This window comes from Chrysemys picta, chromosome 1 (assembly GCF_011386835.1).
Source record: "Chrysemys picta bellii isolate R12L10 chromosome 1, ASM1138683v2, whole genome shotgun sequence".
NCBI classification, from domain to species: Eukaryota; Metazoa; Chordata; order Testudines; family Emydidae; genus Chrysemys; species Chrysemys picta.
This window is the reverse complement of record NC_088791.1, coordinates 94483644-94510666: the sequence shown is the minus strand read 5'-3', so window position 1 is coordinate 94510666 and position 27023 is coordinate 94483644. Positions and strand designations below refer to the sequence as shown.

Here is a 27023-nt window from a genome sequence, read left to right as displayed (position 1 = left end):
CGCATGCAGGGGGCACTGCTCCTTGCTCTCAGCACAGGACGGGTCTCATGGTGCCAGGTCTTGATATTCAGCCCCAGGCTCGGTACCGAGATCTGGGTCCTGCTCCTAGGAGGGCACTGGGGGTGCTCTAGATTCCAATACAATGGAGTAAGACCTTATGGACTATGAACCCTAGACTGAAGGAAAAACCCAGAGGTTCCATTTGCCACTGTGCTGGTGGCCAAACCGCAGGAGGGATGCCCTGGCCCATGTCAGCCATTGGGTGATGTTGGCTAGAGTGTTGGTGCCGGCTTCTGCAGGAGACGTATGACTCCGCCTCCAAGTCCGTCTCCAAGGATTCCCTTCCAGGCAACCAGAGTGGAGTGGTGCCGCCTGCTACCGGGAAACAGTGCCAGGAGGGAGGAGACCGGGGCTGCCCCAGGATGACTGGTTTCCCTTATGACAGCACCTGGGGCCTTGGTGCCATGGGAGCTCTTGCCACCACTGACATCTCCCATACGGCAGGGGATGGTGGTACCTGGAGAGATAGTAAATGTCTCGCGGCCTCAAACACCTCTGGCACAGATGGTATTGCAAGGGCAGCAGAGCTCTGATGACTCTGAGTCATGTCTGAGTATGGCGGAGAGTCCATCGGTGCCAGCCTCAAGGGTGTCCATTCTGGGGCCAAAGTCAACAGCAACAGGCAAGTTGCAGGGGTCTCAAGAGTGGCCCGGCATGGGTCGCACTCTGTTAGCGTCTCTTTGCCTCATGGACTTTGGAGTAAGGGATCGCACCCTGTCCACGTCTTCAGTTTCTTTCTCAGCACTGGCGATGGAGAACAGTGCAGAAAGTTCCTTGCCAGAGTGATCATCTTTGGCACCTAGGATGATGGATGGTGCTGGGAGTCCCAAGAAGAAGCAGCGTCTTTTTCAGCGCCAGAAGTGTGGAATGGCGCTGAGTCTTCCTAACAGAAGCCAGGGTGCTTCTTATCGAGGCTGAAGTACTCGGCGCCAAGTCCGAGTGACTAGGCTCTGAAGGAGGGCAAAGTGCTGCCTCCTAGGAGGAACCTAAGCCTGGTGTCCGTTTCTTTTTTGGTGCAGGCCTTGAAGCGTCTGCAGATTCTGAAGTGCTCCCACATGTGAGCTTCCCCAGGCACTTAAGGCAGCTGGAATGGGGGTCACTGACAGGCTTCAGTTTGTGGCATGAAGCCCAAGGCGCTCTCCGGTGCCAGGAAGGACTAGTTCCGCTGAGCATGGTTTGCTAATCTAAGGGCTGGTCTACACTGGGAGGGAGGGAAGGGGAATCGATCTAAGATACGCAATTTCAGCTACGAGAATAGCGTAGTTGAAGTAGACATATCTTAGATCGATTTATCTCGGGTCCTCACGGTGCGGGATCGACAGCCGCGGCTCCCCCATCGACTCCGCTTCCGCCTCTTGCTCTGGTGGAGTTCCGGGGTCGATTGGGGGGGGGGGGGGAGGGGGGGGTTCGGCAGCCGCGCTCCGGGGGGTGTGTGTGTGGGGGGGTGTTCAGCAGCGCTTGGTGGCGCTCCACAGGGGACTCCACTTCCACTTCTCGCTCTGGTGGAGTTCCAGAGTCAACGGGGAGCACGTTTGGGGATCGATTTATCATATCTAGACGAGACGCAATAAATCTATCCCTGATAGATCGATTACTACCTGCCAAATCGGCAGGTAGTGAAGACGTACCCTAACTAACTTAACAACTGAAACATTACTACTACGAATAAAGATAACTATTACAATCAAAGTCCACTGAGAGGAGTACTTGTGGAAAAAAAATCAAGAACAAGGTGAAGTTCCAGTGACTGTGACAGGCAATAAAAAGGAACTAAGGGTGTTGCGGGTCAGCAGAACCTTTACACTGGCACTATGAGCACATGACTCCAGGGGGCACCAGTGCCAACCCAACAGATACTACCAAGGGAAAAATTTTCCAGTGGCAGTGCTCGGGGCGAGCACACACCTACATTGGAATGGACATGAGCAAGCACTCAAAATACCTTTCTCCAGAGTGTATATATAAAACAATACGGGGAAATAAAATTAGAATATAGTCTGCATATCCCCAATTTTCCCACTTTTAAAGATTCTCTGGTGCACTGAAAACGGAAAGGACAGGAGAAGGAAACTTACGGGGGTTAGCCTGGCCACTTCTGGATGCTCCACATAAAAGTTCTTCTCAAATTTGGGCAGCTCATTCAGGTCCCACTTCTTTTTGCGTAGACGCTCCCCTGGATTACCAAATTTCTTTGGGGGCAGAGGACTACCAAACCTGGGGGTACCAACATAAGTTTTTAAAAAACAATTTATAAAAGGATTTCACAGCTCTGGCATTTGTAGATTCCTCAGATGCTTTCATAGTTATCTTTAAGTTAAAATAAATATTGAAATTTTAGTTACTCTGAAAATGCCCTTAAAATACTGCTAGACACAAGGGTTGGGAAGGTCTTCAGTACTCTTGCTCCCTTCAGTAAAGTCTATCGCCCAATTACCACTCCTCCAATGATGTTAGATTCTACATTAAAAGTAACTATTTCATCATTCCTCTTTCACCTTTTCTTTCCCTCCTCATCAATATGCCCCAGTCAACGTACAAATAAAGCACAGAGAGAAGTTGATGTCAGTAGCAGAGTTTTTGCTAGGCAGATCTGAAGCAATTACAAAGCAGCCACAATTTTTACCAGGGTCACAGCAGAAATATTTGGATGGGGGGAAAAAACTGAGTCCCATTTCTTAGACACTTCTGAGAAAGTCTCGAGAGAAAATAAAATGTCAGTTTTTATTCTTTAATACCTGGCAGAGCTATTCAGAAGTTAGTACAGTTTATCTGCTACATAAGGAATACACTCCACCCTGCTTTTAATTTTTATTTTTAAAAGAGGTAGGGATTTATATGTAATTATTCACTTATCCAAAGGAGAATAAACATGGTTTTTCTGGCCTACACCACAGTTGGGAAGTATTGAAAACTGAAGCACAGATTGGCATGAAGTGTTTAGCTATTATAATTATAAATGTTTACTTAATAGTACATCTTTTAAATAGTTCTTAGAAAAACCTGTTATTGTTTCACTATTGTGCCAGATTTCAATAGAAGCTGCTATTTTAAATAGTGTCAGGTCAAACGCTATTCTAAATTTAGGTATGATAAAGAATAAGCTTTTGAAAAATATGAAGACAAGAAAGAGTGTTTGATTTTTTTAAAACTCCAATTGAATAAAGACTCCTGCAGTATTTCCATCGAAACAACTGAATATTATGCTAATACTGGAGTACCAGAAAATGAAACTAACTAGAAACTATCAACAAAAAAGGTTTACTTGATCCAAGTTGAGAAAAATGTTTAAATTTACACTCTGGTCAAAACTAAATTAGATTTAAGTGTTTTTGTTTTAATAATCCATGGTTTTATTTGTAATATTGGCAAGGAAATGTTTTAAATGTTAAATAAGTGTCCTCTGAAAGTTATTTCCCAAGAGAAGTTAGAGTGACAATACAGAGCAGAACTCAGAGAAAGCAGAACGGGAAACGGGATTACACTTGTAGAAGGCAAGTGTTTTAACCAACATCAAATTAACTATAAAGTTATAGGTTCAAAAATGTTGCTTAAGCTGCAGTCTTGACAGCCCTTTTCTCCTTTCTGTAAATGTAGTTCTATTCCGTATCAGATTGCTAAAATGGCTGCTTATTTACTTTTATCATATTTAACACTATAAAACATATAAAAGTAGTTTACAACCATCTGTAATTAAATAGTGATTTGAATCTTTTATGACTTCTTAGGACTGTCAATGTAAGTTACTAGTTACAGGAGCATTTCACAATCATTAAATACATTCTTCAGATTATGCTAGTTTAGAACCTGAAAGTGTGCACCTGAGTAATTTTTCTGATGAAGGCAATAGGACTACATAGGTGAGTAAAAATTAAATATATGCATGAATGCTTGCAAATTCAGAGCCTTAGATATTTGGACATTGTTTGCTTTACTGTCATCAATGAAGAAAACCACGATGCAGTTCGCAGAATTTCAATTCCATGTTGCTTTGCTTATACACAATATAGCTTTAGATTGGCTTTCCAAAAAGTGAGTCTTTTAGCATTTATAATACCCCAATATGTATCATTTCATTCACTGATCCTGAGGTAACCGACATTTTACATACTGATATGGAACAGATTACAATTCCAGTTACACTGATGTAAATCTCAAGTAATTCTATTTACTTGCATAGAGTTATTTCATTTTCCCTGATTCAGAAGTGACTGAGTCCAAATTGGTCTTAGATATTGAGTGATCACTTCACCAATAATGAAATGCAGCCATCTCCAGAATTGAATGCAGCAGCAGCTTATTCAAGTGCCAAAGTAAAACTGCACCATCCCAGTCCTAAAAAGTCCTGAATGAGTTGTAGATGACAAGAAGCAAAGAAAAATTCCAGATCTAGTTTGCCCTACAACAGGAATGAACAGTAAACAGAATGTAAACATCCAACTGGAGTTTGTCCAGCACACTGGGTGGAGTACCCAATTATCTTTCAAATACCACCATACAATTTTTGATGACTGCAATCATTAGAAATATTGTTTTACATCTCAGAAATGATTTTTTCACAAAAAGTCATGATGTGCTGAACTTCTGGTACAAAACTGTCCAGGAACAGAGTTTTCGATATCAAAACAAATTTACACTATAGATATAGACAAATGCAACCCAGTTTTTGATATTACAGAAAACTAAGTTTTGTGAGTTTTTGTAGCAGTTCATAAAGATATGCAACAAAGCAAAGTAGTACTTGGAATAACATCAGGGCCAAAGCCCATTACTTATGCATTTATGTGAATTAAACTTTTTTTTTTTTTTTTTTTAAAGGATCCATTGTCAAGTAGTTTCCCCATTCCCGATTCTGTCCTTTTCTATTTGACTACAATATTTTTCTCCTCTCTTCATTTAGCATGGAGATGAAATAAGATTTTAAAATTACCTTTCCTGTGGTCACTCTAAACCCTGTCATAATACATTTTGATGATGCAATGTGTAACAACAATGTCAGCAAAATTCTAAAGAGAACAAAGTATTGTGCTTTTGTAGGTTCTACACCAATGATGGCTTAAAATCTGAAAGCAAAGTTCTTAAAAAGAAGAAACATCTCTTTATCCCAAATGAGATCATGTAAATGTCAAGGCAGGTCAAATGCTGATGCCTTAAAATTTGGATAGTCCCCCTTTAAGTATCTGTGTCTGTGGGGCCCTCTTCTCTGCAATAAAACTGAAAGGATCTTTTTATTTCATAAGGGGGTTGTTTGTATGTATGTAGGATGTGAATATAAAATTAGAGTGGAACTCCTAGCTTCCCCTGCTCTACTAGGAAAGATAATGTTAACAAGCCCTTCCATGTGCAAGGAAAACATTCTTGAACTTCACCTAAAGTAAAGGGGGAAATAAATTTAAATGGGGCAAGCAGGCATTTTTCCTGACTTAAAAATCAATCATCAAAGAAGGAATAAGAGGAGCAGCGAGTATATTTTATTATTTGCTCTCTCTCAGGGCCTGATTCCTCCTTTTTAATCCCCACTACTTGTCTTTTTCAGGGAAAACTTGGGGTACAGCCATTTCTTAACCCCCTTCTACTAAAACAAAAAACACCACCACCACAAACAACAACCCTGGGCCATTTATATATTTTCTATCAAGCATTTTATGATATTGGATGATTTCTTATACTTTTGTTTTGCTCCCAAAAATCAGAGCTCAACTGAACCTGATTCTCCTAAACTGAATGAGGCCCCATGATAAGTGATATCAAGAATAATAAAAAGAGCAAGGAACCAAATTGTTAGGCCTTTGCACAGCAATATGGAAGATTGTGTTTGATTGCGGATTTCTTTTTCCCAACCCTGGACACACTCCTGAGGCTTAATCCAGGGCCATGGTCCCTGGGATCAGGGCTCTGCTACTACACAAGAGACCCACGTTCAACTTTCAGGTCTGTTTCCACTCCCTCAGTCAGCAGGGGCTGGGAATACTGCAGAGATGTACACTGTTACTTAATAGCAATCTTTCTGGTCATTTTAATGGTAATAACATTCGGAGAAGTGATCAGGTCCAGCCCACTCTACAAGTTATGTGTGTCGTCCATGGTGAGCAAAGGCTTCTAAAGCGAGGTTAGCAGGTAGAGGAAGAGGGATCCCTACAGCGCGAAGTGGGAACAGTGTGGAGGAAGGAAAGGCAAAGTCAAAGCCCTCACTCCTAAAGGCCATGAAATCAGGCCTAGGGACAGGGAAGAAGTATCCTGCCAGCCACAGGAGAAACTTCCCTGTCTTCTCGCACCAGACACTGCAGAGCAGGAACAACAGTGTGCGGGGGCGATTCCTTCCACACCTTGTGGGTACCCAGGGCCCCTCACCGTCCCCCCCCCCCCATCCCACCGGGCTCCTCCCATCGCGGGCACCCCCAGTTCCGGGTTCCCAGCCCGTCACTCGGCTCCTCACAGGCCCGGACCCAGCCCTTCCCGTGGCCCTAGGACGTGACCCTGACTCCGAGGCCCCGACCTAGGCTAGGCCCCCTCCCGCCGGGGATCGCGCTCCCCCCGCCCAAGTCTCGGGGCCTTGCCCGGCTTCTCCGCCCCACCCCGACCCTCCTCCACACCGGGCTGCCGCACCCCGGGCCTCTTACCCGCCGCGGTCGCGGTCGCGGCCCCGGTCTCCGAAGCCTCGCATTTTCCCGCAGAGGGGGCACCGAGGGGCGCGAGCTGGGGGCGGCGCGGGGCGGGGGGCTCGGCCGGCGGCGGCAGTTGTGTCCCGGCGGAGTCGCCCTTGGCCGCCTCACTTCCCGGGGGAGGGGGCGGGGAGGCTAGAGATCCGGCCGGGATTGGTTCGCGGGGCCGAGAGCGGCTCGGTTAGCGTCAGGGCCCGTCGAGCGCGGAGACAAGACAGCGTCCTCTTCCTCCGGACTCCCGGCACAAAATGGCCGCCACCGCCCCAGCCCGCTCTACTTACGTTAAGGGCGGATTGAACTTTGCGTAAACTCCGTCCCTGAATAGCCGGGGGGAGGGGGTGAATGCCGCTGCGCCTATTCTCGAAATCCGGGTACGTACGAGGCCGGAAAAAAACAGAACAGTGTACGCAAATTACGTAGTGCCTGGTAGCTGAGTTGGCTTTTTGCGTGTGGAGACAACGCTCTCCCTATTCCCGAAATTCGACTGCGCAAAATGCCGATCATGTAACCCACCTACGAACTGTGAGGAAAACCCTGGCCAAGCGGCATATTACGTAAATATTATACGAAAGTTTCGTAGCTGTCGCTTGTTCCGAGCTGGGGTTAGGGAAGGAAGAGCCTTCCATTTTGCGTTAAATTCTTCAGTTGCTTTTTGCTCAGCTGGCGTGGGGGAGGGGTGTGTGCAAAATTACGTGCATTCTCTAGCGTATTGTGCTTGGAGAATAAGGCCTTTTGCCTTAACAGCAACTGCATGTGTGGGAGGTGGCGATAGGCAGGAAAGACAATAATTCTTCTCGGTGGCAAGCTGCAGAGTTTAGGGCCTCAGTGTGCAATTTAACTCCGCCGCCCAAGGAATCTCCCTCAGTCACAACAGTTAAGCCCAGTGTCTGCTGGAGCACACAAGGGGTTGCGGTGTAACAGATGCCATAAAGGCGATCTTGCCGCAGTGCACACACAGCACAGGGACAGTAGCAGCCGCCGCCATGATAATTTACTCTCTCGTTATTTCCAGTAAATAGAAGGGGAAAGGAAATTTAGCTCAATTCATGTAATTATTTGCGTGAAGTCGTTACAGCCCCTTCAATGGGAAGGAGATTCCTTGCGAACTGTACAAAAACCCAAACTACAGAAGCATTTAAAGCACTTCTGCTGCCCAGACCTGAATTAGAGCTCTGTGGAGCTTGAAAGTTTGTCTTATACCAGCAGAAGCTGGGTCCAATACAAGATATTACCTCCTCTTGTCTCTCTCAGGACAACATGGCTACAACAAGAGGGCAAACAATGTTATTTTGTGTGATAGTATATTGTGTGCTTTAAGTGTTCTGTTGCAATTAAAAAATTTACATTTTTAAAAGTATGACTAAGGACAATATTTTAAAGTTTTCCACAACCTTGTAATAAGATTTGGCAAAATTCTGCCTTCTATTACATCTATGTAACTCCACTGGTATCAATAGGATTTCATAGGTTTGTACTGTAAATGTAAAGCGAATTTGGCTCTGTATATTGTATTCCTCTGGTCCTTTTGTGCTGAAGGATTTCAAAGTGCTTTACATGGCCCAAATCTTTTCTATGTTTCCACGATTGGAAGGCATGAAACTCCACTGATCTGAGCGGTGGGGGAAGTGGAAAGAGGTAAGGTAATGTCAGCTCTGCAGTGTCATTCCAATCCTTTGGAAACACACTGTCTGAAGGCAGGGTGCAGGGCTAGGAGTTGTCGCCGCTCTGCACCAGTATCATCCCACAATACCTCAACTGTGAGCAGCAGAACAGAAGCTCCAAAGGGGAAGCCTTGCATAATTTTTGTGCCCTACGCAAGCTTTTTCCCCTCACAGAGGAAAGGATCTGGCCCATACAAACTATATCCAGGCCTCACAGTTCATACACCTCTCAAATGCCATCACCTCTGGTGAAGGAACACAGCTTTATTTAACTGCATAAAAATACAACTTTCAGGTGGAATGTAAATAAAAATGTGTCCATTTGAAACTACAGGGGAACTTCAGCTATCCACCTGATTTAGAATATGGCCAGAACACTGGGATTACTACCATTATCTTTGTGAAAATGGACAAGAGATGTAGCATGCACACCATCATTTTTACTCAGTGGCTGCATATACAAATACGAGTTAAAAATGTTTCCATTTCCTGTTTAACACTTAAACTAATTTCAGCTCTGTTTAATAAACAAGAGTTAATTTAATCTGAGCACCATTTTAATGTGTTTATTATTATTATTTACTATTTGGAGTGCCTGGAAGCCCTAGTTGTGCACCTGGACCCTGACCCCATTGTGCCAGGCACTGTACAAACACAGAACAAAAAGACAGTCCCTGTCCCCAGGAGCTTACAAGCTAAGGATAAGACAAGAGACAACAGATGGACACAAATGGGGGGAAACAATGAGACAATACTGGTCAGCATGATGGTGGGTGATAGACACCAGCTACCTAACCATTGCCAATTTTTTTGTTGGCACCATGGCAAAGGAGAGTTTTAAGGAGGGATTTGAAGAGGGATAATCTGTTAATTTTTCAGATGTTTATGGGGAGCTCCTCCCAAGCATGAGGGGCAGCATGAAAGAAAGCGTGAAGGTGCTTGTCCTGAGCTGGCAGGGAAAGCAGGAACAGAGGTAGTCTTGGCACATCAAGTGGCAGCTCTCAAGGGGGTTTCTGTGATCCAACCCGTCACACCATGTAAGGTATCAGTGAAAATGTTATGATTTGCCAAGTATGATAATCTTTTTTATATGTTTGTATCATCTTTGTATTGTAAGTTATAAATATGTGTGGTATATTTGTATTTCAAACTTGTGCTGTGTATCTGGGTGACACCCCCAGACAGAAATGCATCAGCACTGCCTATCCTGTTCCATTGCCCATCAAGGGCAATCAGTGACAATGAACCCATTGAAGGAAGCCAGAGGCTTCACCTTATGAATCAGCAAGACTTGTAGGGGCATGCCTGTGAACAGAGAACTCTAAGGCTTTTCCATGCCATGTGCTGTGAAGCTTGTGTTTGGGACAAAGGATGTACAAGCCACATGGCAAAAGATATGAAAAGGCAGCTGCATCATTCTCCATTTTGTTTTCAATCCTGCTTCTTTCCTCTGGAGTAACTTCTCTACAAACTGAAGCTCTGAACAAAGGACTGAATGACCCATCCAAGCTTTGGATGTGTTCCAGAGGGACTTTCAAGCCAGCAAACTCACCAATACTGCTAAGAAATGGATATATGGATCTGGAGACATATATGTATCTGATTGCTTTACCATTTAACAACTCTCTTCTTGTTCTTTCCTTTTCTTTTCTAACAAACCTTTAGTTTTAAATACTAAAAGATTGGCTGGCAGCGTGGTATTTTGGGTAATATCCAAACTAATATTGACCTGGCAATGTGAACCCTGTGGGGTTCAGAAGAACATTTTGTATAGTGAGCAGCGTTTTTAAATAACTCCTCACCTTACTGGACCTATGTGCTAATTGGGAGCCAGAGAACTGGAATGCAATAAAGGGGGCCATGTGATTTCTTTTTTCAGCTTCTTGATAACCAGTATGGGGGATCAGGAGCACAATTTTTGACTGGTTGGTGGGTCTAACTTCAGGGTTAACCACCAGTTTGGGGAGAATCTGCTCTCCTTTTTGCAGCCTGCCCTGATCTTGGCATTTTCAGTGAGGGCTAGCCTATGCACACTGGGTCACAGGAGGGAAATGGGGCAGTAGTTGGAGAGGTAAATTGGGTCAAGGGTGGGTTTGTTTAAGATGGAAGAGACTGAAGCGTGTTAGTATTGTGAGAGGAAAAAGCCAGAGGAGAGCAAGAAGTTAAGAGTAAGGGAGGAGATGAGTATGGGCATGAGGAAGATCAGAAAATGTGACTGGATGCAGTCACTAGGGCAACTGGAGAAGTTGAAGGAGGAAAGTGAACAAGAAACTTCTGCATCCCTCACAGGGAAAAAGCAGGAGAGAGTAGTAGGAGGGGAGGGAGGAAGAGAATGCAAGCCAAGGGGAGGGGGAAAGTTGTATTATATTTTGTCTATTTCCTCTTAGAAGAATGTGTTGACGTGTGTTCTTTGTGGGCCATCCATGAGACTGTGAGAAAATATTATTTTCTCATGTACTGAAGCATCTTTCATTGCTTGTTTATGCACTATAAATGAATTGACTGTTTTGCATTTAAGTTTATACTTTAACAGATACATTTAATTAGGCTGATCACTAGAGTTTCATATGGATATCAAGAGCTTATATTTTGCCAACCTTTGATCCAAACACAGGACCAAACCCTGTAATCCAATGGCTCTCAAATTTTTTCCTGTTTTGGTCCACATTTTAAGAGAGAGATTGTCTAGAGTGGACTCTCTGCAGCTTTGTGCTCAAGGAGGTGTCCCATAGGCTCCATGAAGTCCTCTATCTTGTGTTTCATGAGATTTGTTATCACTAACTTGTCACCTGGTGCTGAGTCTCTTCTTTGTATTGTATTGCAAGGTGGTAAAAATATATACCTTCCTAATATTTTCTAAGAGAGCAATTGCTGTTATTGCCACAGGGATATTATGTGATTGTGAATGGGAAGAGAGGTGGTCCACAAGATAATCTTGCTTATTAAAATGTTCTTTACTCTGAAAAAGTTTGGAAACCACTGGCTTAGGGCAAGTGGAGAAGAAGGGAGCATACTGTGTTGCTTTTGTCTCATTGACCAATCTTAATAGCGTTGTCAGGCACCAGTTAGTCCCACCCCATCCGGCTCTCCTCAGTTGCAGGGAGGATCTCTGCAGCCTGGGATTCTCATAGATAACAGCTGAAGTAAGACGAAAAATTGAAGACTCTGCCCCTCCCCCAAGTGTTAAACATATACTGTTTCTTTATTTTTAAAAAATATTTGAAGTATTATAATGTTAGGCTATATCCCATTAGTTTACTCATGCAAATTTTCACAACAAAATCAGCGAGACTACTCACAGAACCAGGGTTTCACTCAAACTATGTGTTGGCTGTATTGCACACAAGCATAAAGAAGAGAGATGTTTTAAGTTAGCATTTTTCATAGATATAAAAAAATAGACAACAGCTTTAAATATTCCAAAACAGAAATACAGGCACTTTAAAAACAAATAAATAATCTAATCAAGATTTCTAAAAATCTTTTCAAGCAACTATCATTCCTCTACTGTCAATGAAACATTAGCAAGTTCACCTATTCTTGTCTCTCTTTCACTGCACTTTCCCTCTGTCTACTCATTATTTTTTAAAAACTGTGTTTCAATGCTGTTCCATTCCATGCCATTATATTCTATTCCAAAGACATTCCTTTCCCAAGAAACTATAAAAAGTGCACATTAAGCCCATGTGACAAAACAGCTTTGCTTCTCCTGAACCACAAGGAAGCTATTTCTTGAATAAGTCACATTTCTGTGCTTTTTCAACTTCTGGCTGCTTGAAAGATCATTTTAAAATAGCACTAAGGTGAACCAGGAACTGTTAAGATTATTGAAATATGATACCTAAAAAGCTCTTCACAGCATTCTTCTAATTCTAAACTTTCCAAACTGTGCATGAAAAACACTAAGTAACCAAGGAGTCAGACCTTGGATACCATGGCTTCATCTGAGGTGCATGGGCTGTTTTCAAATGCAGATTTGCATCAGTTTTCCATCTACTCTTTGGCATCCCCAATCCCTCCAGCGGTTATTGCAAACGTAGCTTCATTTTCAGGCATCTCAGGGCTGGGAAAAGAAAGAAGCAAGAAAATGGTTGTTCTCTGTGTAAAATGTAGTCATGATGCAGTATCCAAGATTTTATCAATTCAAACTAGGTAGAATACCTCAAAACTCTTATTCTTAGGGTATGTCTACACTACGAGAGTAGTTCGATTGTACTTAAATCGAATATGTGGAATCGATATTACAAAGTCGAACGTGTGTATCCACACTAAGGACAGTAATTCGACTTTGTGAGTCCACACTAACGGGGCAAGCGTCGACATTGGAAGCGGTGCACTGTGGGCAGCTATCCCCACAGTTCCCGCAGTCCCCCGCTGCCCATTGGAATTCTGGGTCGAGCTCCCAATGCCTGCTGGGGAAAAAAATGTGTCGAGGGTGGTTTTGGGTAACTGTTTGTCATCCAATCGTCACTCCTGCCCCTCCCTCCCTGAAAGCGCCGGCAGGCAATCAGTTCGTTCACTTTTCTGGTGATTGACAGCACGGACGCCACAGCACCGCGAGCATGGAGCCTGCTGCGACCATCGCTGCAGTTATGGCCGTTGTCAACACCTCGCACCTTATCATCCACCTTTTCCAGAGGCAGATGCTGAGAAATCGGGCAAGGAAGCTACGGCAGCGCGGTGAGGACATGAAGTCTGAGAGTGGCACAGACCTCTCACAAAGCACCGGACCCCGCGCCGTGAACATCATGGTGGCAATGGGTCATGTTGATGCTGTGGAACGGCGATTCTGGGCCCGGGAAACAAGCACGGACTGGTGGGACCGCATAGTGCTGCAGGTCTGGGATGAATCACAGTGGCTGCGAAACTTTCGTATGCAGAAGGGAACTTTCCTGGAACTTTGTGAGTTGCTGTCTCCTGCCCTGAAGCGCAAGGACACCCGGATGCGAGCAGCCCTGACTGTCCAGAAGCGAGTGGCCATAGCCCTCTGGAAGCTTGCAACGCCAGACAGCTACCGGTCAGTCGCGAATCACTTTGGCGTCGGCAAATCTACCGTGGGGGTTGCTGTGATGCAAGTAGCCAACGCAATCGTTGAGCTACTGCTGTCAAAGGTAGTGACCCTTGGAAATGTCCAGGTCATCATAGATGGCTTCGCCGCGATGGGATTCCCAAACTGCGGTGGGGCTATAGATGGAACTCACATCCCTATCCTGGGACCGGACCACCAGGCCAGCCAGTACATTAACCGAAAGGGCTATTTTTCAATGGTGCTGCAAGCACTGGTGGATCCTAGGGGACGTTTTACAAACATCAACGTAGGATGGCCGGGCAAGGTTCATGACGCTCGTGTTTTCAGGAACTCTGGTCTGTTTAGACGGCTGCAGGAAGGTATTTACTTCCCGGACCAGAAAATAACTGTTGGGGATGTGGAGATGCCTATAGTGATCCTCGGGGACCAGCCTACCCGCTAATGCCCTGGCTCATGAAGCCCTATACAGGCGCCCTGGACACTGAAAAAGAACTCTTCAACTACCGTCTGAGCAAGTGCAGAATGGTGGTGGAGTGTGCTTTTGGACATCTCAAGGGGAGATGGAGAAGCTTACTGACTCGCTCTGATCTCAGCGAAACCAATATCCCCATTGTTATTGCAGCTTGCTGTGTGCTCCACAATCTCTGTGAGAGCAAGGGGGAGACCTTTATGGCAGGGTGGGAGGTTGAGGCAAATAGCCTGGCTGCTGATTACGCCCAGCCAGACAGCCGGGCGATTAGAAGAGGTTCCTCAGTGAGCAGGATAACCTGTGACTATTAAGTTTGTTTAAAGAGAAACTGAACCTGCCCCCGTTTCTTTACCCACTTACTGTTGACTATCCTCTCCAGCTACATACCCCGTTCACCCCGTCCCCCCACTTTGTGGCGGGGGAGGACGGTTACAGGTCCCCTGCTGCGTGGCTCTGTGATCCAGGATAAGGACCGCTGCATAAGATCTCTATCCGCCCTCCCCCGCCACAAAGTCACATGCCCCCCCCCCCCCCCCCCCGAACATGAAAACCACCTCCCAGACTGACCAGGGTGCCTAATGACTGCACTGTGTGTGTGACCTTCTGCTGAACCTGCCCCCGTGTCTGTACCCTGGTAAAGGTGACTGCCCTCTCCAATTACCAACCCCCTTCTCCCCCTTCAAACACACTGTCCCCTAAAAGAACATGATGGAAACAGTAATTAACAGAAACGTATCTTTTATTAGCAACTACACAGTTAGGGGATGAAACTGGGACGGGGGCTTGGGTGAGGCGGGAAGGAAAGGACTTATCAAATTTTTGGGAATGAGAGCCTTCTGGTACCAGCAGTCTGCAGGGGTGGAGTGACAGTTTTCACGGCCCCTGCCGCCCCTCCTTCTTGGGACTTTGGGTGAGGGGGGTATGGAGTTTGTGGCGGGGGAGGGCGGTTAGAGATAGACTGCAGCGGGGCTCTGTCCTCCTGCCTCCGGTCCTGCAGAACATCCACAAGGCGCCGGAGCATGTCCGTTTGCTCCCTCATTAGTCCAAGCAGCATTTGAGTCGCCTGCTGGTCTTCCTGCTGTCACCTCTCTTCCTGTTCGCTGTATGCTCGCTGGTATTGCAACATGTTCTCCCTCCACTGGGTCTGCTAGGCCACATCGGCTCGGGAGCAGCCCATAAGTTCTGAGAACATGTCATCCCGTGTCCTTTTCTTTCTCCACCTAATCTGCGCCAGCCTCTGCGAGGGGGATGCCAGGGTAGGTCGGGAGACAGTCGCAGCTGTGGAATGGGAAAAAGGGAGTGAATTCCTCACAAAGATAATTTTTTGTGAACAATGAACATAGTCTTTCTCTGTGAACAAGACCATGCACAGCACCTATCACATGCGCACTCAGGACAAGGTCGAATTTTCGACCTTCGCATTCTGTGCCTGGGGTCTTGCAGTGGAGATCAGACAAGCGGGGCAGGACAGCGGAATTCGGGTAACAGGCTGACATGGTAAGCCGTAGTCTTTTGGCTGCTTAAAACTTAAATTATAGCAGTGCCCTCCTTTCACGTTCAAAGCAATGCTCCTATCGTTGGCCAGTTCCTGCTGCCGGCAATCCGGCAAGCATGAACTCTGCCCGTCCCACCCCCTCGCGGCTGTCCCCGGGAAAGATCCCTGTATGCTGCCCCTCTCCTGCCTCCACCGCGTGGCTGTAAACTGCCGGTGACAGTTCTGTAAAGGAACAGGCAAGCAGTCCCAATAGTAACATTACCCTAATTCTAAGCAGGTCTCCATGAGCGACATCACTCTGCTGAGAATTTCTGAGACCGAGAAAAAACGCTTGCTGCGTGAAAGCCAGCAAAAACCAGGGCCGTATGCCGCCATGCTCTGCAAGGCAATGATCCCAGAGTACTTGATGATAGCCTGGCGAGGAAAAGTTTCCTACCACGGAGGACACAATAAGGCCGCTCTCCCCAGGAACCTCATGCAAAGGCTTTCCAATTACTTCCAGGAGAGCTTCGTGGAGATGTCCCATGAGGATTTCAGCTCTATCCCCGGACATATAGACCTTTTCCAGTAGCTGCACTGCCAAGGACTAAAAAGTAGAGCGCCTAGGGCAAACTAATCATGATAAACCGGACATTGTTAGATTCTTTTGCAGTAGTTGCACTGGCAAGGACTAAAACATTAAGCGCCTAGGGCAAACAAATCATGAAAACCCCATTGTTAATATTCCTGTTCTGTTCAAAATAAATGTTTACATGTTTAAAACACTTACCGACTGATCCTTCCCCTGATTCAGGGTCTGGGTTAACGCCTGGGGACGGTTGGTAGGGGATCTCTGTGAGGGTGATGAAGAGATCCTGGCTGTCTGGGAAATCAGCATTGTAAGCGCTGTCGACTGCCTCGTCCTCCTCCTCACCTTCCTCATCTTCCCCGTCCGCTAACATCTCCGAGGAAGCGGCCGTCGACAATATCTCATCCTCAGAGTCCACGGTCAGTGGTGGGGTAGTGGTGGCGGCCGCACGTAGAATGGAATGCAGTGCCTTGTAGAAACGGCATGTCTGGGGCTGGGATCCGGAGCATCCGTTTGACTCTTTGGTCTTCTGGTACGCTTGTCTCAGCTCCTTGATTTTCACGCAGCACTGCGTTGCATCCCGGCTGTATCCTCTCTCTGTCATGGCTTTTGAGATCTTCTCGTAGATCTTTGCATTCCGTCTTTTCGATCGCAGCTCCGAAAGCACGGACTCATCGCCCCACACAGCGATCAGATCCAAGACTTCCCGATCAGTCCATGCTGGGGCCCTCTTTCTATTCTGAGATTGCATGGTCACCTCTGCTGGAGAACTCTGCATCGTTGCCAGTGCTGCTGAGCTCGCCACGATGTCCAAACAGGAAATGAGATTCAAACTGCCCAGACAGGAAAAGGAATTCAAATTTTCCCGGGGCTTTTCCTGTGTGGCTGGTCAGAGCATCCGAACTCGGACTGCTGTCCAGAGCGTCAACAGAGTGGTGCACTGTGGGATAGCTCCTGGAGCTATTAGCGTCGATTTCCATCCACACCTACCCTAATTCAACATGGCCATGTCGAATTTAGCGCTACTCCCCTCGTTGGAGAGGAGTACAGAAATGGAATTTAAGAGACCTCTATGTCGAACTAAATAGCTTCGTTGTGTGGACGGGTGCAGAGTTAATTTGATTTAACGCTGCTAAATTCGACATAACCTCCTAGTGTAGACCAGGCCTTAGTTGTAAATTATAGAAATTGTCCATCAGGATTTATTACCAAAAAGTGCGAAATCCACCCCTGTGCAGAGGATAAACAGCAAGTCCATTCACCACTTAATTTTCTTTTAAACATTTCAAAAATAAAGACTGGAGTGAATTGCACACACAAGTGAATATATTTTTGTTTAGATCTCCTGTTTGGAGTGGTTTCCAATTTTTTTTAAGTGATGTGGCAGAACCAAACAGTTTTGGCTCTGGAAGCTTTCCCTCCATTTCCTAGGTTTGCCACATAACCACCTTGAATCTCTACACAGCTCTGCCAATACAACTAGGGCCTGGACTACACTACAAAGTTAGGTCAATGTAAGTCACCTTGCATTAACCTATTAGTGCTTGTGTTAACTCAAATTTATCTCCAGCTCACATAAGCTACTCATTACGGCACTGCAGTAAAATCACCTCCCCAAATGGCACAGAGCCGTGGGTTGACCTACTGAGGTCAACACAGCGCTAATATAGACACTACATGACCTATGTCAACCCTAACAGTCTAGAGCAGCTGTCCCGCAATGCCGCATTCCCTGCAACAGTGACTGCTCTAGTCACAACTGTAAGTTCCACTGCAGAGGAGGAAGAAGCTCTGGAACCTGTATAGAAGTGGGGTGGCCACCGACACTGTGGCTACGCCCCTGCTCCTCCTCTTCCCCTGAGATCCCGACCCCTGGCCAGCCAGATCCAGGCAGTGATAAGAGCTACTCAGCATGGGCGGCGCATGAACCACAGCTGGGGAGGGTAGCCTCCAGCCCCTGCCCTTTCCACCTGAGGCCCCACCCATTCCACCCCCGCCAGAGCCTAGAGCATGCCCGCAGCAACCAGCCCAGTCTTGCCCCGGGCTAGCCCCCCAGCCCCGGAGCGCCGGGAAGGCGGGCGGCGTGCAGCCGCAGTCTCCCCGCCGCCCCCAACCCCGGAGCACAGGAAGGTGGATGGCCCCAACCGCCCCAGCTCCGGAGAGCAGGAGGCACACGGCCCCAGCTCCAGAGCACGGGAGGGCATGGCAGCCGGCCGCAGCCTCCCTAGCCCCAGATGGAGCACTGGGGGGCTGGAGCAGGACTGGAGCTGCGGCACGGCTGCATGCAGGGAGCAGAGCCTTGCCTGGCTGTTTAGGGAGGCACAGCCTTTGCCAGCCTATGCGACCCGCTGCCCAGAGAGTCCAGGATGCTGTGGGAGCTCCAGACCCTCCACCTGCCCTGGGCAGGGAGCCAGGGTGCCTGAGAGCAGCCCCCAGATCATGTCCCCGACCCCAGGACATGCTGCTCAGGGCAGGTGGAGGATCTGAGGCTGCCCACAGCAGCCTGGGCTCCTTGGGTGACTCTTAGCACAGCCGGGTTTCAGCTTCCAACCTGGCCAGGGCCTCAGGGGGAAGGGTGGGAGCAGAGGGCAGGGCTCTGTGGTTAGCGGGGGCTAAAGTTCACCTAACCACCCCCCACACACACACACATACACACTGGGAAGAGGCTGGCGCCACTGGCAGGGGCTGTGCTTCGTGGCAGGGGAGTTGATTACCTTATAAGCTCCCCGCCGCAAAGCGCAGCTCCTGCTCTGCCTGCCTGAGGCTACTACACTCGTGTTAAAAGGTGAGCGGGTGTGGCCCCCTCTGGTCCCGGCACCACTGCCAGAGGGTCACAGAGACTGGAAACCAGCCCCCCTTTTAAAGCTCCCTGAGTATTTTTTTTTAAATACCATTTTCTGATTGCCCAGCTTGAACAGCAAACCTAGCAGCTCTCCCTTGTGTGCAACCGCCCAACCAACTACACCAGCTCTATGCACTAGACGTACTTCTGCCTGGAACAGACAGTAGGCACTGGATCTCCTGGGCCTGTGAGGAGAAGAGGCTGTGCAACATGGGTGGCGCATCCAATAGGCTGGGGAAGGCTGTGCCTCCCCAAACAGCCTTGCTTGGCCCCGCCCACACTCCTCCCCAAAGCCCCCTCCTGCTTGCTCTTTCCCCCTTGGCCCCAGCCCAGGCAGGCTGCTCCTCTTCAGTGCTGCTGGGGCTAGGGCAGTCGGGACTTGGCTGCCTTATTTCTTCCTCCACAGTAGGCTGCTTTCCCATGCCACTCTGTGATGAGTTTGGCTGATACCACTGCAGTGAACAGGCTAGCAGCATATGGTCCTGGGTGGCTTTGGGACACCAGTAGCAGCTGTGTTCTCTATGTGCTTGTGACCCTCAGAAGTGAGAAATCACTACAGCCTGTGAAAAATAGTGCCAGTGTTCAGTACCATTACGCTATATTCGTACCCAACGAATAGGTACCGAATTTTTATAGCTTTACACAACAGCAAATCCTTCCCTCTTTGTCTTTGGTGGACCTTACTTACCACAGGTGGGGCTGGAGAGCAGTGTTTTTCCCAGCACTCCAAAGCTGAAGTGTCCATAAGCATTTCTTATTAAAAGTGTTTATCACAATAAGGGAAGGGAGTTTGGAAAATGTATCTTTCCCTGTCCCTTGTGACTGTAAATTCAATGGTACATTTGCCTGTTTTTATCGCAGCTTCTGGTGTGACAGCCCTGAGTGGTGCTCCCTCCACGCCCGGAGAATGCCTGACCCTGATGAGGAGGAGGAAGAAGAGGACTAGAGAAGACACTTATGCAGGATCCTGCAAGCCAGTGTTGCAAGGAACTTGAAGGGCCAATATCACCAACACTATGGAGAGGACAGGGAAAAGGACCAAGCTTCCTCATAGGACAAGGAGCAGGAAATGCACCAGTACATAATGGGTCTTCTCAGGCAGCAAAGCCAAACACTGCCGACCCTAGTTGACATACAGGTTCAAAAATCCTGGATTCTCCACCCTTTGCAGGCTTGGAGAATTCCATGGTCACTGCTCCCTGGACCCTCAAACATATGACATGGCATCATGGGGCGCGACATTAGCCTACCTACCAGTTCACGCTGGGGGTCTGCAAGGAAAACCACAGCTTCACATACATTGACCTGTGAGAACCACGGCTGGTGTACATGTAGCCATAACAGACTACATTTGTTTACTCAAATGGACATAAATATTTACCTTCTTTCTCATTTTAAATTTTCACCCCATTAATTATGTAAAAAATGTGTATAACATTGCCTATGGTTTTATCTGCACATTGATTTTCTGCACTGCTTTTTTCCCCACTCAGTAAGTTCTATTTTTGGAACTTTATTAGTTTACAACAAATATTGCAGAATTCATAACGGCAGTCAAAGCAAACAGTACTTATAAATGCACATTAAGCACCACAGAATTCATACCTTCAGAAAAACACCCAAATTCAGGACTGCACAATTCTCCTGTATTTGAAGACCCTCTGGAAATACCGCAACAACTGGGGACATGAGGATTTCCTTTAGGACAGTTTGCTTAGGGATGTAGCCAAAGACAATTCAAGGTTGTTGGTGGGTGTAAATGGAGAAGCCGCAGATCGTGGCATGCTGCTTCTGGGCCCGAGAAACAAGCACTAACTGGATCCCATTGTAGTGCACGTTTGGGACAGTGAGCAGTGACTGCAGAACTTTTGGATGCAAAAGGGCACATTCCTGGATCTATGTGCCAAGCTTGCCCCACCCTCCAGCACAAGGACACCAGAATTGTGTGGTCCTGTATTTGCAATGTTCTTGAGAATAGTACAGAGCTCTGCAGGCGCTGTACTTCTGTCAGAGATGACAGAGACTGAAAAGTCCCATGGGGGTCTGTAGGATTTATAAAAAACAGCATGAAAATTATGGGATATGAATGGCATTATGGGATGGATAAAGTGGCATGCTGGGAACTTGATCCTTAGCTCCCAGAGATCCTTGGGTGAGTCATTATTATCCACAAAACATTGCAAAAATATCCCAAAAGGCATTGCCCCAGATGGTGGCATAAGACACACAGCGATACTTACTGGCGGTGCACTGCACTTTACTTTGACACGAGCACTCCTGGTGAGTATGTTCAGCACCAGCACAAGCAGCCAAGTATGCACATGCCTAACCAATATACAAACTTTGGTGACTGTTCACCGACATAACTTGTGTCAAGCAAAATACGTAGTGTAGACATGGCCTCAGTCCTGACCTGCCCCCTTCACAGGTGATCTGATTTAAATCCTAATCCACAGAACTCCTTATTGTTCCAGTCCTGGACCTCCTCTGGGCAGAGACTGCCAATTATACCAAAATGTTTAGTAGTTTTCTAATAGAGACAAATGTCTACTGGCAATTATGATGAGACCCCTCTAATTTCTTTTACTTGTGACTTAGGTCACAAGTAAAGAATTTCAACCTAGGTCTCCTACTTAATTTTCTTGTGCATTGTTTTCTCAAGATATCATTCAGAAGCAGGATTCATTTGGAACTCAGCAACCAGCTACGATGCTATCATGTTCCAGTAGTATGAGCTATGTCAGCCATTAACCATCCACCCAACATAGCTCCTGTCCCACAAAAGAGAAGTGTTTACCTGTCATATATCTTGGCAATACGCAACTCTCCCCTTCCCTTCCGCAAACTAATTCTTGTGGTTGAAGCATGAGCAAGGATGTGGCCACCAATGGGCTTCTTAGGGTCTGCCTGAAAACTAAATTAACAAAAAATAATTATCAAGTTTCTCTTGGTGAATTCCATAGGCTAACAATCATGATAAGTCGTCAGACAAGGCGTGATGATCTCAGATGAATGGATGTGTAACAAGAGGATGTAGCTAAGGGGTTGTCTATACTTAAAACAATGCAGTGGCGCAGCTTCCCCGCTGCAGTTGCTCCACTGTAGTGCTTCAGTGAAGACACTTCCTGTGCCAACAGAGGAGGTTCTCCCGTTGGCATAGATACTCCAGCTCCGTGAGACAGGAGAATTATCCCATCCATCTAGCACTGTCTACACCAAGGTTATGTCAATTTAACTGCATCGCTCAGGAATGTGAATTTTTCACAATCCTGGGGCAATGTAGTTATACCAACCTAATTTCCTAGTGTGGACCAGGTCTAAGTTTTTACTACATGTATGCTCTTAGGTGTGGTTTTCAAAAGGGCTCAGTGTTGGCCGAACTCTGCTCACATGGACTCCAACAGGCGCAAAGTTAGGCCAACACTGAATGTTTTGAGAAATCCCACCCTTAACCTTTGCACCTAAACTGGTTCCACAACAATTTTGCTCAAAATTGTCAACATTTCTTGTGATATGTTTTCTAAGTTCAACCCATGGTGAAAGTGACCGTCATGACAGACAGGGCATGGACAATTTAAAGACTCAGAGAAACCCATGAGTGTAATTTGTGAATGATCTGTTGCCCCTTTTTGACCTGAGTGGCTAGTCAAAGTTCAGGGCCTGGGGTTGCCTCAGCTGGAAGTAGAAATTGGTGGCATCTGGTATTTTCTTTGATGCAATCTTGTTTATTTACAAGCAGTGGTGGGTCCCCGGGGGCCATCAGGAATGAGAGGAGGGGTTGGATGGGGCGGCAGGGGGCAGTCAGGGGACAGGAAAGGGAGGTGGATGGGGCAAGGGTCCCAGGGAGTGGAGGGGGGCCACGACCCCCTCCTGGGGTGAGGAGGAGGGAACTGGTTGTTAATTTTTGGCAGCTCATCACTGTTTACAAGTAACATACAAAATCCTGCTTCTCCAAATGCTGGACAAACAAAGAACAAATGGAGCACTTTCTTAGCTTACAGCCACAAGCCTCCTTAGCCAACACCAAACCTAAAAGCTCTCTCTCTAGCCAGGGCTGGTGCAAGGAAGTTTCGCGCCCTAGGCGAAACTTCCACCTTGAGCGCCGCCCCCCCCCCCCCAGCTCTGCGGCAACCCTCCCCTCCCCCACGGTAGCTCCCCCCCCGGGGAGCCGTGCAGCAGCTCCTCACCCCAGCTCACCTCTGCTCCGCCTCCTCCCCGAGCACGCCGCCCCCGCTCTAATTCTCCTCCCCTCCCAGGCTTGCGGCGCCAAACAGCTGATTGGCACCGCAAGCCTGGGAGGCGGGAGAACTGGAGCGGTCGCTGCGCTGGGAGAGGGAGTCTGAGCCGCACGTGTCAGCGCGCCGCCAGCAGCCCAGCCCAGGAATGCTGTAAAAAAAAATTGGGGGCACCGCTTTTTGGCCCCCAAATCTTGGGGGCCCCCAAATCTTGGCGCCCTAGGCAACTGCCTAGTTTGCCTTAATGGTAGCACTGGCCCTGTCTCTAGCTTTTTTCCAGGTTCGTATACAGTGCTTGCAGGCTACTGCTCCAATTTCTTGCTTTTTGCCTCTGTCTCTCTCTTGGTTCTTCTCTGTTCTCAGTTGCTGAATGTTCTGCCTTCCCTCACATAGCTATCTGACTCAAATATTTACAAGACAATGGACAACCCTCAGATATTCACCCCAAATACATCACCAAACTCTTACATTACATCCTCACCCATAATAATTTTACACTTAACAACAAATTCTTTGTCCAAACCATGGTTACTAGGATGGCTCCCCAATATACCACGTCATAGGCCACGTTGAACAAGAATTTCTGGACAAATGCACCACGAAACTAATGATATGCCTGACATACATTGATGATATTTTCATCCTCTGGACACACAATTTAAACTCCCTCACAGATTTCCACGACAACTTCAACAACCACTACCTGTCCATTAAACTCTCTCTGGAACACTCCCCCACTAGCATCAACTTGCTGGACCCCATGATCAGTTTCAACAATGGAACCCTACAGACAGCTATATACAAGAAAGCCATGGATCACCACACTTATCTTCATAGATCCTGTAACCACCCCAAACATACCAAGTAATCTGTTATCTACAGCCAGGCACTCAGATACCTCAGAATATGCTCTGAGGAGAAAGTCCGGGATATACACATTAACACACTCAAAACCACCTTCACCAATACACATTAACACACTCAAAACTACCTTCACCAAAACAAGGACACTCCACCAGAGAAATAGATCGAATCATGGAACTGGCCACCCAAATACCCCAAGAAAATCTGCTTCAATACATAAATAAAATCCCCTCCGACTGCACACTCCTAGTTGTCACCTACCATCCCACACTGGGAACCATACAGAGTATCATCAAACTACAACAACCATACTCGATGGGGACCCTATCCTGAAAGAAATCTTTACTGGACCCTCTCTTCTGGCCTTCTAACAACACCTCCAACCTCTCCAAGCTCATCATCAGAAGCAAACTCCCCACAGACAAGGACACACCAACTCAAAGCAGCACCAGGCCCTGCCAGAACAACAGATGCAAAACCTGCAAACATATATCCACTGCTATAATGACCCCCCACAACACACCTTTCAAGATCCATGGGTCCTACACATACTTATCACAATTTATGGTGTATCTCATCCAGTGCACTAAATGCCCCAATAACAACTGTGTGTGTGAAACCAGACAATCACTACACTCTTGAATGAACTCACAGAGAAAAATGATAAAAGACAAAAATAGCCTATCGCCTGTGGGTGAACACTTTTTACAAAGTGATCACTCTATGTTTGAACTATCAGTCCCCATCCTCAAAGGAAACCTGCACAACACCTTCAAAAGATGAGCCTGGGAGCTTAAATTCATAACTTTACTAGATGCTAAAAATCATGAATTGAATAGAGGCACTGGATTTATGGTATTTGTCTTTGTATTTAGTTGTGATACCCCGAGTACATTTCCCAGACCTGACAAAGAGCTCTTGTGTAAGCTCGAAAGTTTGTCTCTCTCACCAACAGAAGTTGGTCCAATAAAAGATATTACCTCACGCACCTTGTTTCCATTCTCTCCCCCCCCCCACACACACACACACACATACACTAAGCAGTACTCAGTAAAACCCCTACGCTCACAATTAGTCTGCACTTCTGGGCATGTTCCACAGCCACCTTTTGTCTTAGGTGGGGAGCTTCTGATAACTCACCTAACAGTTATGTTAACTGAAGAGTGCATTCACACCCAAACTTAAAGTGTCTTGTTATCAATGCAACCAGTACCTCTCAGGCCATGTTTACACTACCACTTATGTCAGTAAAATGTTATGTTGCTCAGAGGTGTGGAAAACACATCCCTGAGCGACATAAGTTTCACTGGCATAAGTGGTAGTGTGCACAGCGCCGCGTCAGCGAAAGATCTTCTTATTGAGGTGATTTTATTATGTTGACAGGAGAGCTCTCTCCCATCGGCATAGAGCGGCTACACAAGCAATCTTATAGCAGCGCAGCTGCATTGATACAACTGTGCCGCTGTAAGCTTGCTAGTGTAGACATGGCCTCAACAAATCACAGCCCAGTACTAAACCTGTTTAAAGATGTAGGGTGCATCTTCACGCCTGTGCTTGCCCTTCCTGACAAAACTCCATTTCCTATATCTATTAAGTGTGTAATGCAAGAGAAGTTTAAAAGAAAAGAGCAAGTGGCTTACGTCATAGTTGCTCCTGGATCAGCAGTCATCTGATTGGACACAAATACAGCCACATTATATTCTGCAATTAAGAACAATATAAAGACCTAAAGAATTCAAACTAGAATCCATGCATATTATCCCATGAGTGGCACAAGGGAGACAGTTTCTGACTGACGGGTCCAGCACCCATATCACAAACAACAGAACACTTCTGCCTATCTTTCTGATGGCCTGGACTAATTAGGGATGGAATTTTTAAAAGCGATCAGAGCTGGCTTAATTCTTCTTCCATTTGAACTCAGTGGGAGCAGAGTTAGACCAGCACTGAGCTCCTTTGGAAAACCCATCCTAGAAGCCTTTTCTTTTTAAAATGGTCAACTTTTTTAAATTTATTGTATGGAAAGAACCTCTGCCACTCCCTTCACCAGTTGTAGTGAAACATTCAAAAAATGGGGGGAAATGTAACTTCCTACTCAGCCAGTAATAAACCATCACAACATCCCAATATTGCTGGTAGACTGTGACAATGGGAAAGTGACTTTACCCCTTCTGCTTCTGTTTTTCCTTCCACCATTTGTCTTTCTTGTCTATTGTAAATTCTTCAAGGCAAGAACTATCTCTTACTATGCTGAACAATGTTCCAATTCTCTCAACTGGGGCTTCTACATGCTACTGAAATACAAAGAAGAATTCTGAGACGCTTCACAATGTTGAAGAATCTTGGAGGCCAATTGGTCAAACTGAAGACACATGATTTCTAACTAAGTATCATATTTTTGTTAGTAGGTTGTGGTTGTGGTGGTTGTGTAAAGCAAGGAAAGATTCATTGGGTAATGTCTACCATTAAATTCATTGGGGCTACCATGTGATAATGCTGGGCTACCAACAACTGCCTTTTCACAGTAGTTCCAATATATTTTTCACTTTTTGTGCAAGGTCCCCCCTACCTTCTGAGATTTTCTGGAGCCTTGATAGCATCTGAGCAAGTTTCTGTTGCCGTTCAGCCAGCTCCCCACGGCCACTGAAATCTACACGGAAGAGCGCCATTATGGAGTCAATGATCTGCATGGTAAAGATACAAAATAAATAAATGTAGTGAAAGAAAAGGAAGGAGGAAAAGAGAAAATTATCCTGAAAGCATTAAGCTGATGCAGAAGAGTAAAATGACCAAAAGGCTCATACCAATAGCTTGAAGATGCCGGCTTCCTCATGGAATTTGGCTGCTACATAGTCAAGCAACTCCATCTGATGTTCACCTGGTGGGAAGTACAGTTGGAGAATGAAATTAAGACCCAGAAGGAACCAAGACATGAGGTAACACTAAGGCCAGGTTTACACTAGAAACTTTTGCAGATGTAGTAATGTCAGTTAGGGGTGTTGGGCTTTTTTTGGCAACATTTTTATGCCGGCAAAAACCCTAGTGTGGACACAGTTATATCAGCATTATTTCATTCACGGAACCAGTATCAGCTATACTGGCAAAAACATGTTTTGTCAGTGTAAGTGATGTCTGCACTAG

At 46.5% G+C, this 27023-nt stretch overlaps 3 protein-coding genes across 7 annotated transcripts in view; all 3 read right to left on the bottom strand.

Annotated features, from left to right (window-relative positions):
- DDX17 (DEAD-box helicase 17) overlaps window positions 1–6985 on the bottom strand; it is a 30661-nt gene extending 23676 nt beyond the window's left edge. For all 3 annotated transcript variants that reach the window (XR_010597700.1, XM_005302500.5, XM_042843547.2), the window contains exons 1-2: window positions 6678–6985; window positions 2136–2274 (exon numbers count right to left, since the gene is read on the bottom strand). Coding sequence is in view for 2 of the 3 variants with exons in the window: in XM_005302500.5 (XP_005302557.2) it covers window positions 2136–2274; window positions 6678–6721 (183 nt within the window). In the remaining variant the exon portion in view is untranslated. The remainder of the gene's footprint in view (window positions 1–2135; window positions 2275–6677) is intronic.
- Window positions 6986–11559: 4574 nt separating this feature from the next.
- The window catches only part of DMC1 (DNA meiotic recombinase 1), a 43995-nt gene continuing 28531 nt past the window's right edge, over window positions 11560–27023 (bottom strand). For all 3 annotated transcript variants that reach the window (XM_065581019.1, XM_065581012.1, XM_065581024.1), the window contains 5 exons: window positions 26687–26760; window positions 26452–26566; window positions 25523–25583; window positions 21581–21697; window positions 11560–12443 (listed from right to left, as the gene is read on the bottom strand). In XM_065581019.1, coding sequence (XP_065437091.1) covers window positions 12374–12443; window positions 21581–21697; window positions 25523–25583; window positions 26452–26566; window positions 26687–26760 — 437 coding nt within the window. In that variant the 3' untranslated portion in view covers window positions 11560–12373. The remainder of the gene's footprint in view (window positions 12444–21580; window positions 21698–25522; window positions 25584–26451; window positions 26567–26686; window positions 26761–27023) is intronic.
- Window positions 14600–21571, bottom strand: LOC135980804 (myb/SANT-like DNA-binding domain-containing protein 1). The gene is made up of 2 exons (XM_065581025.1): window positions 16143–21571; window positions 14600–15156 (listed from the first exon to the last, which is right to left on the bottom strand). Exons 1-2 carry the CDS (start codon window positions 16717–16719, stop codon window positions 15026–15028), a joined length of 708 nt encoding a protein of 235 aa, XP_065437097.1. The 5' UTR covers window positions 16720–21571; the 3' UTR covers window positions 14600–15025.

Bases quoted from the DNA above. Each gene is read 5' to 3' on its own strand.
- LOC135980804 (XM_065581025.1), bottom strand. From the start codon at position 16,719: ATGCAGAGTTCTCCAGCAGAGGTGACCATGCAATCTCAGAATAGAAAG. The intron at 15,157-16,142 runs GTAAGTGTTTTA...CCCATTCCACAG, and splicing joins ATCAGGGGAAGGATCAGTCG to CTGCGACTGTCTCCCGACCT.